Here is a 16,024-nt window from a genome sequence, read left to right as displayed (position 1 = left end):
GACATTTATATGAATATAAGTAGAAACGATTTCGATTTCCGGTTCCGATTTCAATATCTACTTATAGGTATCTACTTACTTAATTAGAATCTACCTTTCTTCCTACAAAGAAGGTGCCTACCAATTTAACTTTCTATTAAAAAAACGGAACAACTTAATTACCGTAAAAAAAGGCGGAAATCTAATTATTCTAGCAGATTTTCTTAAATAAGAATTCAAATGAATTTCTTAAAAACGTGTTTCCGCTTTCAAAGGGGAGGATACTAATTTTCTTTTCAAGTCTTAAAGAAGCTTCCTTTCGAGGAGTGGAAAAAAGTTACAATCGAAAAGGAAATTTGCGTTTTAAATCCTCTAATGAAGCTGAGAAGTTTGTAATGGAGGGGCGAAAGGCTGCGAACAAATTGAGGAAAAAAACGTTCAAAGAAACGCAAGCAATCGGTATTCGCGCTGAGGAAATTGTCATTCACAGAATTATAAACCATACCTACTTACCTACCTACTTAAGTTAATTTGGAGTTTATTGTTTTGTGGCTTTTGGACATTCGAACAATGAAATATATAATAATTAGGTAGTCTTATGCATCTTTATGACGTCATCGAAATAAGGCGAAGGCACTTGTACACCTACACCTTATTTCGGTTGTATTATGTGGTGCGGGAGTCTAAGCGAAGGTCACATATAGTTCGTTTTAAGTAGGATGGTGCGGGTGACAGTTCGTTTCACCCTTTAAAGTTTGCCGCGATTCACGATAATGGTACCTACGTATTATGAACGTCATACATACGACTGTCACCGTACCCATGCTATCTGAAAAACACTTTAGAGTAGGTACTAGGTACGCTAAACTTAAGACGCGTGAGGCGACTTCGGATGGGTGGGAGTCACCCGCGGAATGGTGTCCTGTCGCCGCGCCTCTGCGTAATCGGTAATACCTAAAATCAGAGTATATGGCACACTACGAGCGTGACGATCAGTGGTGTGCCCAGAGTTTTTTAATAGGTATAAGATTGTACATTTTACAATCTTTCAGTAGGTACTGGTGGGGTAAGCACTGCTTATGTGCATGTATTGACAGCACGATCCCGTTCACACAACGCTATCTGAAACGCCGTACCTACTTGGAGTTTTCCAGATTTCTCGAGTATTTTGTAACAAGGTGTCTAAAGATTTTCATGAGAACCTCACGATCTGAAGCTACATCCGCTAACTACTGAACCAACGAGGCAGGAAAGATGTGTCCTCCAACATGTTCACTTTTGCTACATAATATAAACTCGTACAATGTATACCATCGTGCTCCTATTATATTCAGTTAAGCCGTTATAGTCCGGCCGCTCAGAGATTGCGTTTCTGACAGGTCGTGTGAAAGGGACAAACATATTCTATTACAATTGTTTCGTTTTTTTTTGTCGCTCTGTCTCATTTTACGTCACCCATCTGTTAAAAACGCAATCTCTGAGCGGCCGTACTTTAACAGCGCGCCATATTGCTCGTAATCGTAAAATATAATCTTCGGTCTCCTATTCTAGCCAGGAGTACCAATACTAAAATCCTTCAAATTATAGATATGTAAATAAAACACTTTCAGCTTTAGTAAAAATATTTTATTTGTAATTACTATAATATAGAGTTATATTATACACAATAAATACCGCAATACAACAACCATATTTAATTCATCAAATTGATACAATTGCGCCTATAGTAAACAATAGGCTGCAACAAATAACTTAATTAATAATAAGTTATTCATTGCAACAAATTAATAAATATCAAAGTGCACTTTTGTAAATATAAAAAATTCTAGTACCAAATAAAAAAAATATTTATTAGGACAAAAGAACGAAGAAAGAAGAGTTTTTTAGGACAAATACAATTTTTGTTAACGCAAATGTGACGATTCTCTTAAAGGTGGAATTATAGGTACATAGATACAGACTTTACAAAGAATTTTCAAATCAATATATTTATTTATACATAGATAAATAAGATTCATGCACGTAAAATTTTCGAAAATGGGTGCCATTGCGCGAGGATACAAAAAAAGTTCGAAGATTGCCACATGACGATTCATCGATTCATCACCTTAACGGAAGGATAAACGGAAGAGTATAATAATAAATAACATTTGTAAACAAACTACATAAGAGCGATTTCTCATTAGCGATGTGTTTCGTCGTCGCAACGACGCAAACACCCAGTCAGTCTCAACAACGCATACACTAATAAGCACTGTCCGTTGTGGTCTAAGATCCGGCATTAGAAATATATATCTTCATCTGTTATTCATTAGTGCTATAAAATAAATGATAGATAATATAAACAGTGACATATTGCAAATAGGTTACCTAGTTAGATTGCGGCCAACATTTTTCATACAAAATCTAGGAAACCATGAACTTTGTCAAAGGCAACTTAACACAGTTAAATTAAGCATAAAAGCTTTCATTTGACATATTAGACGACAAAATAACTGATGAGGGTATATAAATAACCTTACTTAACTGTTTAAATCTGGCAACCCTACAGATGCAGTGTGAAAGCAGGCAACCTTTACTTTTTCAATTCTATTGGGTACATTCTAGAGTACATTTTTTTTAGTTATCAAATGAGAGAAGAAAATTAAATAAATTAAAAAAAATAATAATTATTTAATACTAATCGGCCGCAATTTACCTAGGGAACCAATATGCAATGAGTTAATGTGAATATTTTCTATCATTTATTTCTTATCCCAATTATACGTTTTTAAGAAATAACGGATGAGGAACGTATATATTTCTTATGCCGGATCTCGTACTATTGAAACGTCGTCTGCGAGGCAAAGGTTTTATGTGGCATGTCATTTATAATACTTGGAAAACGACGCAGCGTCTACGCAGCGTCGAAGCACCGTAATGCAAAGTACTAATGGGGCATCGCTTTATCTCACCCAGGCTGCAGAGGGGAGGCTTTGATATGGGGTTCTATACGTGGTTCATCATTGTTGTACTGCTGCGTTGGCTATGATGGAAGGTGAGTTGATAGTTTCACCCAAACTCTCCAGCAGTTCTTTACGATAATCATCGAAGTCTCCGTCGACCTGTGTAAAACATAGTTTGAAGTAAGTGTCGTTTATAATCAGTTATAAATTATAGAACTATAATTTTATTCATTTACTAGCTAACCCGGCAAACGTTGATCTTCTATTTTTTTACAAGCTTTATATTAGCTTCATTTGTAACTATTGTATGTAAGAAAATCTTGGAATATTAATTTGACCCACATCCCGGTATTCGATTAAAATGAAATTTTGCACACGCTCTGAGTTTTGATGACAATACATGACAAGCTTAGAAACATCATTACATACAACGACAAACAACAAACCGTAACACGAGAATCACTTTCACTTGACTCCTAACTATCAAAATAATATTCCTCCCTATTTTTAACCCCCGACGCAAAAAGATGTGTGTTATAATTTTGACGTGTCTGTCTGTCTGTCAGTCTGTCTGTGGCAATATAACTCTCGAAAGGATGAAGCGATTTTAATTTACTTTTAGGGGGGCGAGTGTTCTTAGACATATTTGATGAAAATCGGTTGAGCCGAAAGTGGAGAAGAACAACCGAATATCTACAAATATACTCGAGTGGCCCACTTTAGCTTAGTGCGCTTTCATTTGAGACCCCTGGGGTTTCAAATATAGAATAATAAAAATATTGATGACTTGATCGAGAGTGTAATTTATAATTTCATGACATTCGTGGTTTTTCAAAATTTTCAATTTTATGTTATATAAATAATGATTTTAGTATAAAAAAATATATGAAAGAACAAAACTGCCCTGGTCTGGAACTATTCATATAAAAAAAAGTGGGACCACCCTGGAATTAAACCCTTCAAAACAAAAAAAAGAATTATCAAAATCGGTCTATAAATGACGGAATTATCGCTGGACATACATAAAAAAAACATACATACAGCCGAACGTAGAACCTCTTTTTTGGAAGCCGGTTAAAAAAATAATATAAAACATACCTCATTGATGGTCTGGTCCTCGATGACGTAGAGCGCGCAGTCGGTCTCTCTGATGAGGCGCTCGTCGTGAGAGACGATGACGACGCCGCCCTTGTAGTGGTTGATGGCCTCCGCCAGAGCGTCTATACTCTCGATGTCGAGGTTGTTCGTCGGTTCATCCTGGTACACACACATGACAGAAATGATGGACAGGATCTATGATAACTTTAAAAAAAAAAGGTTTTGACGGCCTCCGTGGCGCAGTGGTATGCGCGGTAGATTTGTAAGATGAAGATCTTGGGTATCCCCGGTTGGGTTGATTGAGGTTTTCTTAATTGGTCTCGGCCGAGTCTAGATACCACCCTACCGACAAAGACGTACCGCTTAGCGGTCCGGTACGATGTCGTGTAGAAACCGAAAAGGGTGTGGATTTTCGTCCTCCTCCTAATAAGTTAACCCGCTTACATGTTAGATTGCATCATCACTTACCATCAGGCATCAGGTGAGATTGTAGTCAAGAGCTAACTTGTAAAAGAATAAAAAAAAGGCCAACTCTAGCGCACTAAGAGATAACAAAACAATTTAGTCTATAAATCTGTATCTTATGTATACCAGCAAACCAATGAAGGTAAAAATCGCTAGTCATTTCACACCTAATAATAATTTTAATTAACTTGTTCCTAAATTAATGACCTAAGCTATTAGATGTGGTTAATATCTTTTGAATAACTTTATGGTACAACAATGATGATATCTAAGTTTAATAATCTAATTTATTTTCATTCATTTAAGAACAAGTTAATTATAATTTATTATTATGTGTGAAATAACAAGCGATTTATACCCTCAATTTCAATTTGTTTATTAGTAAACAGTGCACATCTAGTATGGCTTTAGTATAGAAACCTCACCAAGATAACAACATCAGGCGCCATAAGCGTCAGCTCGGCCAGCGCCACCCTCGCCTTCTGCCCGCCGCTCAGATCCTTCATCTTGATGGTGTGCGCGTGGCTCGCCAGCCCGAAGGTGCCGAGCGCCTTCCTCGCCTTCTCGTACTGCAGCCCGAAGAGTCGCTGCAGGTACTCCACCGGAGACTCCTCCGCTGTTAGATGCTCGCCGGAGTGCTGGTCGAAGCGGCCGATCCTCTGTTTTTGGGAATATCACACTTTTTATATCGACCGAAGCATCAATCGAAGCAAAGGATTCTTGGTTCATGGGGATCTTGCCGAACGCTTTCACCATCTACTCATACTGCAGTTGGAGATACTCTATGGGAGACTCATCTGCTGTTAGATGCTCGCCGGAGTGCTGGTCGAAGCGGCCGATCCTCTGTTTTTGGGAATTTCACACTTTTTATATCGACCGACGCATCAATAGAAGCAAACGATTCTTGGTTTATGGGGATCTTGCCGAACGCTTTCACCGTCTACTCATACTGCAGTTGGAGTATGGGAGACTCCTCTGCTGTTAGATGCTGGCCGGAGTGCTAGTCGAAGCGACCGATCCTCTGTTTTTAGGAATTTTACACTTTTTATATCGACCGAAGCATCAATCGAAGCAAAGGATTCTAGGTTTATGGGGATCTTGCTGAACGCTTTCCCTGCCTACTCTGGTTTTGGGGATTTTACACTTATAATACCACATGTAAAATTCCAAAGACAGAGTTCGAGACAATCGAAGCAAACAGTTCTCAGCTTGAAGAACGGTTTCCGCGCCTGCTCATCTTGCTGTCCCCGCTCTTCGCTCACCAGAGTACTGATCGAAGCGGTCAGTCCTGTTTTTAGGAATTTTACACTTACATTTTGACTTTTAATATCAAACGAAGCATCGATCGAAGCAAACGAATCATGGTTTATGGGGATCTTGCCCTAGCCACTTCTTTCCGAACGAATTTGACACTTATAATACCGAATTGTAAAATCCTACAAACAGAGTTCAATAAAAATTAAGAAAACGGTTCTCAGCTTGCCGAAAGATTTCCGCGCCATCCTACAGTCCGAAGAGATGCTGGAAGTACTCTTAGCAGCACATTAACGGCTTCTTTATTTTCAAGTATTTTACCATTTTATAACTAATCAAAGGAATTTCATAACAGCCTATGTTTTTTTAATATCTGAATTTGTAAACATTTAAAATGTATATCTAAACTCACCAACCGATGATTCCTAATCAGCTCCCCGCATATGGGACTCAGCTCCCCCACCAACAGTTTGAGGAAGGTGGACTTGCCCACTCCGTTGGGGCCGACGATGGCTATCCGAGTGCTGAGATCGATACCAAAGTCCACCTGCTTGAACAGAGGCTTCTGGCCAGGGAAATTGAAGTCCACATCTACAAGAATAAAGTACGTCCTCATAAAATATAGTTAATTTTATTTCTTCTCAGACCAAGGTACGTTTGAAACCAACGCCATTAATAATAATAATATAATAATATTTATTGATTCACTAGTACACATAAAAATAATTTACATAAGTCTGTGATCTCCACACTAGGATTCCCTGTATTGTGGTAATCAATTAAATCATAACATAACCTAATTGAAATAAATTAATTTGATTTGATTTAACCGCTGAATTGGTACTGACATAACATACATATTTTTAGATATAGAAGTGGATTCTTAACATCAGAATGTGTACGGCATTAAAAATAGAGAATCGTACATGCCCCAAACAAACATTTGAAAAAATAATAAAAATTTTAATAAAAAAAATACAACCTACTTCAAAACCTAAAAACGTACCCACTAAACTAAAAAGCGAAAAATAACATCATAATATGTTCTACCTGCTGATCAGTATGAAGGCGGTGCTAAGTCGGTGATGTATTAATTCAAGCCATGTGAGAATATCTTATAGGTTTAGATTTGTGAGTGTTTCATGTGGCTCTGTCAGAAATGGCTTAAATTAAGACAACACCGGCTAAGCACCGCCTTCATACTGATCAGCAGGTAGAACATATTATGATGTTATTTTTCGCTTTTTAGTTTAGTGGGTACGTTTTTAGGTTTTGAAGTCGGTTGTATTTTTTTTATTAAAATTTTTATTATTTTTCCATTTTTAGTGTAAAATTTCATTTCAAACGAATACATCAGACCCCTAATGACAGACACAACTCATCTAGGTAGAAAGTTCTCAGCAATACGAATTAATTAAGGCCAAACACAAGGTAGTTACTGTAAACTGTTAAGGAGTTCCCTTAATTGTCCTTGGTCTTCATCATCAAGCCGATAAATGACAGTTATAACCTATCTTTGTGGAAAGTTCTCATCAATACAAATTAATCAAGCCCAAACACAAGGTAACTGCTGTAAATCGCCGAGGAGTTCCCTCGTCTGTTTTATGGCTCCATCATCAGATCGGTTTTAAACCTTCATGAAATTGTAGTGCTTTAAAGTACCAAATGGAAAAGTTTACGAACACACTAGACACCCATATAATTTTCGAAAGTTCCCCTCAATTTCTCCAGGATTCCATCATCAGATCTTGACATGATGGCAATGGGACCAAATGGGGACTATACCGTTTCAAACAAAAAAAGAATTTATGAAATCGGTCCAGGCGTCTTTGAGCAATCGGTGTACATACATAATAAAAAAAAAAAAAAAAAAAATACCGACCGAATTGAGAACCTCCTCCTTTTTAAAGTCGGTTAAAAATTGTTATAATATAAACGGGTAGAACTCTCTCAGAAAATTTTACTGTTTATTTCAGAAATCAAGCAATCAGTTCGGTACAATTTCTGCACTAGACTAATCACTTAATGGCACAATACAAAAGAGAGTACCTCCACATCTAGCGGGGGTAAAAAGACAGAGGAGAGTGAGGGAGGAGAAGGTAGCTTGAGCTTGTAGCAGTCTTCATTAATTCATTGAAGGCGCGCTCGTGTGCCGCGCCGGCGATGTCCTCTATGACGAGTACGTCAATGACAACACTTTAGCTTTATCCTCTGGAGTTTCCTCGGGTTCGGCATAATCAAAATTTGTTAGGAAAGGCCGGTTGCACTACTGCTGCAGTGGTAGACATAAGAAAGCTTCGGACTCCTACCCTGGGTGGGTATGAGTCCGAAGTCCCTAGACCAGTTATAATACTCACTGTGTAGGCCTAATATCGGCGGCTGCAGCGGCGGCGGGTCGGGGAAGGTGAACTTGACGAGGTACTCCTTGGGGCGCTGCAGCAGAGTCACGGGCGCCGCACCATCCTCCGCCTCTTCGCGCTGCGACTTGCTGCGGTTCTTCTCCTGCTTGCGGGTCAACGCTTCTTTCTGCTTCTTTTCCTACAGCGAAACAGTGGCGTATTGGTCTAAGATACGGCATTAGGAATATATTTCTTATGCCGAATCTCGTACCGTATAGTGAACGCTACAATGCAATGACACATACTGGAAACAGACTATCATTAACATATTATGAACAGCGTACTGCAGGGTTAGACGTTTTTGCTTTTTAGGGGGGATTTGGACCTTAGACCTACACACTGTATCACGGTTTATTTATGTTTGACTTTGTAACTATCACTAACAGACGTTTATGGTAGTAGATCAGGTAGCTTAGGTGCTCTTTGTGGTACTGGTGTGTGTCCATAGCCTAACCTACGAAGGAAGTAAAGGTCGCGTTTGCCAACAAAATAGGGTAGTTGACTCCTATCAAATTGAATATTAACAATATTCATTTCGATTCAAGTTTCATATATTCGGTACAGAGTTTGCGAAACTAAAAATGACAGAAGTGTATGTATCCATGTATTTATTAATTCCGTGGTAATACTCACTGCAGCTTTCTTGGATTGACCGTGCGCCTTCAGTTCCTTTATCCGTTTCTCTTGTTTTTCGTACTCCTTTATCTGTTCTTTTCTTTTTTGTGCGTACATTTTCTTAAACATGGTATAGTTTCCCTTATAATATAACAACTTTTGCTGGTCCAAATGTATAATCTCGTTACATACATTGTCCAAGAACGATTGGTCGTGAGATACTACAAGCAATGTCTTTTTCCAGCCTTGTAAATAGCTGAAAAAAATTATTTAATTTTTATTCAAGACACCAATAACTTCAAACAAAACTATGTCAAATGATCTTGGAAATAAAGTTCAGTTTACTCTGTACCATTTGTATACACAATTAAGAAAAATAATAATTGATACACTTTTGTCTACAACTTAAAAACTGTTTGGTCCTATTGGTTTTTTGATAATTCCAAAAAGATTTCCTTATTGTTCAAGAAATTTAACACCTGTGATGACGTGATATAATCATGCCTAAATTTTCAAAAAAAAAAACACTTACTTATCCAACCAAATAACAGCGTTCAGATCTAAATGGTTTGTAGGTTCATCAAGTAGTAATAATGTAGGTTCTATGTACAGTGCTCTGAAAATTACAAAATATTTATATTACAGCAATAAATCATATTTAAAATACTTTATTTTACTAAACATTGTTCGTTATTATTTGCCTCTAAGTCTTGAGACCTAAGACCTTGACCTCAATGAAACAAAACCTATACTAAAGCCAAAATTTGCTCTGCAATGTTTATCAACAAAATAATTGAAAATGAAGGTAAAAATGGAATTTGAATACAAATAAGCATGTGACAAGAAATACCTAGCTAAAGAAACTCTCATACGCCATCCTCCAGAGAAGTTTTTCGTGGCCCGATTCTGCATTTCACGACTGAACCCTAAACCGGCCAAAATACGCCGAGCTCTAGGTTCCGCAGAGTCCGCTCCTATTGCTTTTAACTCAGCATACACCTAAAAAATATAATGACAAAGAGTAACATAAAATGTAGATAAAGAAATATTTTTATAGTAGGACGAAACTTCGAATAAATCTCTTGGTATATAAAATACGATAGTAAAAAATACAATGGAAAAAAAATCGCGGAGAATGAGTACAATTTGAATATTATTAATCAACTAGCTAACCCGGTAAACATTATTTTGTTTTATAAATTTTGGGATGGACCACCTTTAAATGGTGGGTGTGAAAAACTTTAAACTTCGGATATTGGATAGAAGCAGGCGTTACTTTTCGGAAGTTCATCATAATTATATAATGATTTATTTATTTTGCTATCATCCGCGAAAAGTCGACGAACCCATGAGACAACGTCACCCAGGTCCGCAATGCAATTGCACGTTGTAGAGTCAACATCTCCTGAGGATGCTCCGGTTTCGGGGTGAAACGTACGTAGAGAGTATTTTGTCGGACCTGGGTGACGTTGTCTCATGGGTTCGTCGACTTTTCGCGGATGATAGCAAAATAAATAAATCATTATATAATTCTTAAACTTCATCAAAATTGGTCAAGCCATTTAGGAGTAGTATGGCAACTATGACAAGAGAATTTTATATATAAGAGAATAATAAATGTTTGTGGAATAAGACTATTAATATACCTCATTCAATCGATCCTGTTTTTTTAGATCACCCTTTTCTATTTGAGTTTCTAACTCCTTGCATTCATTAAGTAGTTCTGAAAAAAAAAATTGTTATAATTTAATCCTGTTAACACAGACACACAATCTTGCACGTATACAAACACACGAGGAAGAGCGCGTGTATGTACGCTTGCACACACACGCAATCTTCCTCGCATTTATACTAACACACACGCACGCGCCATTGCCTTACACCAGCACACACACACACTTAAGATAATTTAATTTCCGACCGTTAAGATATTGCATTTGTAACACCTGTCAATGTCACCTTTTTGTATTTGTTAATTAATAATAATAACTTAATAAAAGATATTTAAAAACCTCATTATTCTTCTTCTTTCTTGTCTATTGCACTTTGTACTGCGATTGTTTCTCAATAATTCCGCCAATGTCAACGTAGACTTTTTAGACAAGCAAGCAGACTTTGGGCTAAGGAAGCAGTTAAATCTGGACTTCCAATCTATAGTTCCATATATTGTAGTGATATTCTTCCTCATTAATATTGACACTGACATTATATCTCTCATTGACATTGACATGTACCAAATGCAATCTCCGAGCGGCCGGGCTTTACACACACACACACTTACCAGTTCTCTTAACATCTGCTTCCAGTATAGTTTCAACGGCGCTCGTGTCGTTGGCAGTGACCTCCTGCTCGCACAACAGTATATCTATATGCGACGGGAGAGGGAAGGCACGCTGCGCCAAATGCCTCAAGAGGGTCGTCTTGCCGTGACCATTGGGCCCGACCAAGCCGTACCTACGACCGTTCGCAATCAGTAAATTCGCGTTCACAAACAAATCTTTGCCTTTAGCACTTATTGAGAAGTTTTCAACTTTTATGTCGACCGCGTTTTCTAGTGCTGCCATCTGACCTTGAAAGGAAGTTACCATATTAAATTCTGATTTTCTTTTATATATCAAAGGTTGCAAAAATATTTCCTTAACAGGTATTTCACATATCATAATGAAATTACATAATACTAGTAGTAGTAGTGTAGTACTGAGAGTAACAAGTGTAAGGTATACTAATTTGTATGTTTTAGTCTGCATTGAACTCGAGCTGCCTAGCACAGTGTACAAAAACATATATTGTCTCAAAGGCTATTACACCTGCACAGTTTGGAGTGTTTCATTTTCAGAGAAGTCTAGAAGTTTAACGCAGACTATAGCATATACTTAGCGACAATTTAATATAACATTATGCCCTCATTCACAAGAGAGTTTTTTTAACAAATGTTGAAGAAGCGTTCAAATATAGTATGGAGGTAGATGAAGGAAGCTTCCAACGCCCAAAGTTGAAAGTGCAACATCGCTTGCAAAAAAGCGTTGTGTTTATTAAACGCTGTTTTGTGAACATGTACTTGGGAATGCATTTACTGTATTTGAACGCTTTTTTAATGTCCGTTAAAAAAACGTGCGAATGAGGGCTACTCATTCGCACGAGAGGTTTTTTTTTCACACAACCTAGAAATGAGTAATGTGTAAAATCATTTAATTATTTTTATAGAATTATACATTTCTTACCTGCAGATTTCTGTGCCTGACTGACTGTGAAGTTGGCATCTAATTCACTGTGCCCTTGGCCGCCCTTCTTAGTGAGCATCTCCATTTGTTTCTCATACTCCTGCTGTTTCTTTAACTTCTTCTTCTCTTTGTGACTCATTTTCTTTTCTGTTGGCTCTGTTTTCTCTTCTGATGCCTGGAAATTAAAAATAAACTATAATGTCTAGTGTAATACACAAAAATCTAAATATTATATTATACCCTCAAGTAGATGTGACATAAGATCTCTTATCAAAATGACATATTGCTCTTTCGCCATATCACAATATTTGAGAGTGCTCATTCAACATTTGACTTCAGAAAATATGTTCTGGGTCGCATATTAGGCCTACTAGCCCAATTTTTACTAGCCAAATTGCGATTTTAGTATTTTGTATGAGAGAAATTAACATGGCAAAACATTGTTTGCAGTATTAATACACAGATTAAAGAATAATAGGCAGATAGAGCTCACGGAACACGACGGATAAAATACAAAATCGAATACATTCTAGAGTTAGTACGACACGAAGCGTCGCATTAGTAATTTTCACTATTATTTAAGAAAAATGGCGTCTTATGTTTTTAAATATTTTAAAATCTGTTTAAAAAACTGAAAAAATAAGATGGAGTACTTTGTTTATAGGTAATTATTGATTATTATTAGTCTATTATGATATTAATTTACGTAAATGTTGTTAGTGTCAGTGTTAAACATGAAATACAAATTATAAAAAAAGATTGTATAAGGTAGAAAGCAACATTATGCAGATGTCAAGGAGACGCACGCGTGAAGTTTGTTTATCATAAGCGTTTCACTGGCTTGTAAAGACTCATTCTGTATCAGTCTCTATTCTGTGTATTGACATAACAATATTTTATAATAGTACTTTCATCATCTTTTCTCACCTTGGATTCTTCTTGCTCTTCCTCTGGTTCTGGTTCCTCTTCCTTAATTTCAAACTTTTTGAGCTCCTCTTCTAAATTGTCCATATTATTTTTTTTTCTTTGTTTAACTACAAAATTATATTATTACAACATTAATTAAAAACTATAAATATTAACTATTTGATTATAATTTGATTAATTAAAAACACAATAAATAAGAAGAAAAGCATTATGAGAAATTTAAAGTAAAAAATTGCAATTTTTCCAAAATAATGAGTGAATCTGCTCTCTGTACTAGCATGCATACACTGCATACAATAATATGGATTTATAATGATGTTAACATTACAGGGACTACTACATGGTGACACAAAGGTCAGGCTAAAAGTCATAAAATCAAATATCAACTGTACATTAGGAACTTACTTTTACTTTTGACAATAGGTTTCAAAACATCTTCATCTTCTGACTCAGTTTTTAGCTCTTTATCACTCCCCTCATCTGGCCACTCATCTTTCTTTGTGTTGCCTTTGCCTTCAATTCACAAATACAAGATATTTTTTTACATTTGCAGTGATTTGTGCCATGACATTATTGTGTATCTTCAGACTCAGACCATATAGTTCTTTGCATATAGTGGCATATATTGTTACATATACTGGCATTTAAACTTTTTTTAAACTTAAAAATACTAAGTAACTGATTAATAATATACACTGTTGTAAGTATTAACAAAAGAAAAGCGATTTTCCAAAAATTTATGTGTTTTAGATATATCGTTTTATCATGGCACAGCAGAGTGATAGGGATTAAATAAAATGCTATACTTATATTAATAAATTGGCTAGTTTAAACTGCAAATTTCGTCCCCTTGAAGGAGAGAACCCAGCTGGCCTATTTACTATTTTGGTCTTTATTATCAACTTATTAAAATAAACATCAGAAATGTCAACTACCTTCCGTATCCACCAGTAAGCACCAGATGACATTTGTTACATAGAATCTCAATTTTTCTATATATCAACTAGTCAAAGATAGTAAATTAGCCTGCCGGCCTTGCACTAAAATTGATAATTTTGAAAAACCAAATGTCATGAAATTATTACACTGCTGGCCAAGTCATCAATATTCTCAGTGCCCTTTCATTTGAGTTTATTTTCCCACTCAAGTATATTTGTAGACATTTGGTTATTCTTCCCCACTTTCATGCTCTACAACTTTTAAACAGTGAATTAGCTGTTTAAAAGTTGTAGGGGGAAGCTAGATTGTCTAAGAACACTCGCACATCAGTCACCTTTTTGCCCCACACCCATCTTTTTGCGTCGGGGGTAAAAATAGAGTGATGACAATGATAGTATCAGTATTCACGGTATCTTAATTACTATTATGACTTCTAAAATAGTGTTAACTCACCTTTTTTACCCTTCGTCTTGACTGGAGGTTGGGCGTTGCTTGACACATTGCTTACAACAGACTTTGCGTCATCTTGATCCTCATTATCAGATGACTCTGCAACAGCAGCTACCTTCTTTTTGTTTTTACCTGTAGCATTTTTTTTTTACAAATAATAATAATAAAAATTGCCTTTATTCATTCATAAACTTCACTTTATAATATTAGTTTTTAAAAACAAAGATAAAACTTAAAAACTTGCTCCAGTATTTGCAACTTGCTTATTTTCTGTTGATCCTTTTGCTAATCGGCAAAGGCCCCCTAAACCCTGTTGTGAGCTACATCTACCAAAGTGGTATCTGCTCAAAAATAAGTATATTTGTAAGACTTTAATTAAGATTAATATTAAATTGTATTTTTGCAAACACCAACTAATGTTAATAGTATTATAACAATCACCTGTCAGAAGTTTAGGCACAGAGATTACACAGGGAGATGAAGTATCTTAGTAAATCTTAGAGTTTAACTGGGAAATATTTAAATTTCAGGTGTAGCAATAATAAATTATATAAATACTAACCTTTTTTCTTTGCTACAGGTTTAGCGATTTCTTCATCTGAAACCTCCTTTAATTCTTCATCACTATTATCATCTGACCAATCATCGTCTTTTTTACCTTTGCCTGCAAATATATTATAACAAGTTGGAAACCTAATTTGATATTAAATAAGTCATAGACATACTCTGTTATTAGCTTTTATAACAAAGTCTACTAATATTGTTATCCAACTAATTTTAGACGTGAAATAAACAAAGAAAAGTTTGCTACTGAATCATACTAAAACAGCTTAACAGATCTGCATGAAATTGGGCATGGAAATAGACTATAGCCTGGAACAGCATATGGGCCTCTTATAACCCAATATTCCCACAGTAACGGAATCTACGCGGTACACAGCACAGCTAGAAGGCAAGTAATACTAACCTTTCTTCTTTTTATTCTGTTTCGAAGCAGACTTAGATGCAGTGCTTGTTGCATTACTGACTAGTGATTTATTATCATCCTCGTCATCTGACGGGTCTCCGCCGCCCTTCTTTTTATTAGCTGAAAACCCAAAAAGAAAACATATTGACCCAAAAAGTTACGTGTCACAGACATGTCATCGATTTTATTCTATCACCTTTCTTCTGTAGCTTTTTAACGGGCTTAACTTCTTCCTCCTCATCGGACATCTGTGGCTGCGGCTTCTTTCCTATTTCTTCGTCGTCGCTGAAGTCTTTATTCCCTTTATTACCTTTCTTTTTGCCTTTGCCCTTGCTTTTTGAGGTTATGTCTGGAGTGTCGTTCAATGGTTTTTTCGTCTCCATATCTTCATCCAAATCTTGATTTTTCTTATTCCCTCTTTTTTTGGACATTTTTATTTTATTTACACTTGGTTTTTAATTTATTTATCTATTTCACTTAGAAATTCGCTACCGAAAAGTAAAAGTTTTAAAATAAAATTGCGTTTCGACACGACTCAGACTTACGAATTTCTGTCAATAAATGTCAAGTGTCAAAGTGCTGACAATTGACATTTGACAATGACAGTTGTTACACACAACGTCAGTACCTACAAATACCATAGATAAAAGGCTCAGAGGCCTTCTGTATCAATCAGAAGGGTTTGAAATAGGGGTTGAAAGTATGGAAAGTTCTTCATTTTTCAAGTTACTAAAATAGGTATGTTTACTACTAGAAAAGTATTCA

At 36.2% G+C, this 16,024-nt stretch overlaps 1 protein-coding gene across 2 annotated transcripts; it reads right to left on the bottom strand.

The window, feature by feature from the left end:
* Positions 1 to 1,590: 1,590 nt before the first annotated feature.
* On the bottom strand, positions 1,591 to 15,828 carry LOC112054795 (ATP-binding cassette sub-family F member 1). Of its 2 annotated transcripts, XM_024094693.2 has the most exons (17): positions 15,456 to 15,828; positions 15,260 to 15,379; positions 14,855 to 14,956; positions 14,296 to 14,424; positions 13,309 to 13,416; positions 12,904 to 13,010; positions 11,977 to 12,151; positions 11,037 to 11,324; positions 10,402 to 10,478; positions 9,606 to 9,754; positions 9,288 to 9,371; positions 8,774 to 9,011; positions 8,099 to 8,279; positions 6,154 to 6,332; positions 4,913 to 5,146; positions 4,023 to 4,181; positions 1,591 to 3,083 (listed from the first exon to the last, which is right to left on the bottom strand). In XM_024094693.2, exons 1-17 carry the CDS (start codon positions 15,688 to 15,690, stop codon positions 2,982 to 2,984), a joined length of 2,667 nt encoding a protein of 888 aa, XP_023950461.2. In that variant the 5' UTR covers positions 15,691 to 15,828; the 3' UTR covers positions 1,591 to 2,981. The 2 variants fall into 2 exon arrangements, with proteins under 2 accessions (XP_023950461.2, XP_023950462.2); XM_024094694.2 differs by lacking the exons at positions 1,591 to 3,083; positions 4,023 to 4,181; positions 4,913 to 5,146 and adding an exon at positions 5,180 to 5,330.
* Between the last annotated feature and the right edge of the window lie 196 nt (positions 15,829 to 16,024).

The sequence above is a fragment of the Bicyclus anynana genome, chromosome 4 (genome assembly GCF_947172395.1).
Source record: "Bicyclus anynana chromosome 4, ilBicAnyn1.1, whole genome shotgun sequence".
NCBI classification, from domain to species: Eukaryota; Metazoa; Arthropoda; class Insecta; order Lepidoptera; family Nymphalidae; genus Bicyclus; species Bicyclus anynana.
The sequence above is the reverse complement of the archived record's forward strand: the minus strand, read 5'-3'. Positions and strand labels throughout refer to the sequence as shown.

Coding starts and splice junctions, on each gene's coding strand:
- LOC112054795 (XM_024094693.2), bottom strand. CDS start 15,690: ATGTCCAAAAAAAGAGGGAATAAGAAAAATCAAGATTTGGATGAAGAT. Junction 13,417..14,295: donor CAAGACGAAGGGTAAAAAAG/GTGAGTTAACAC, acceptor TGTGAATTGAAG/GCAAAGGCAACACAAAGAAA. Junction 12,152..12,903: donor AAGAGCAAGAAGAATCCAAG/GTGAGAAAAGAT, acceptor TTTAATTTCCAG/GCATCAGAAGAGAAAACAGA.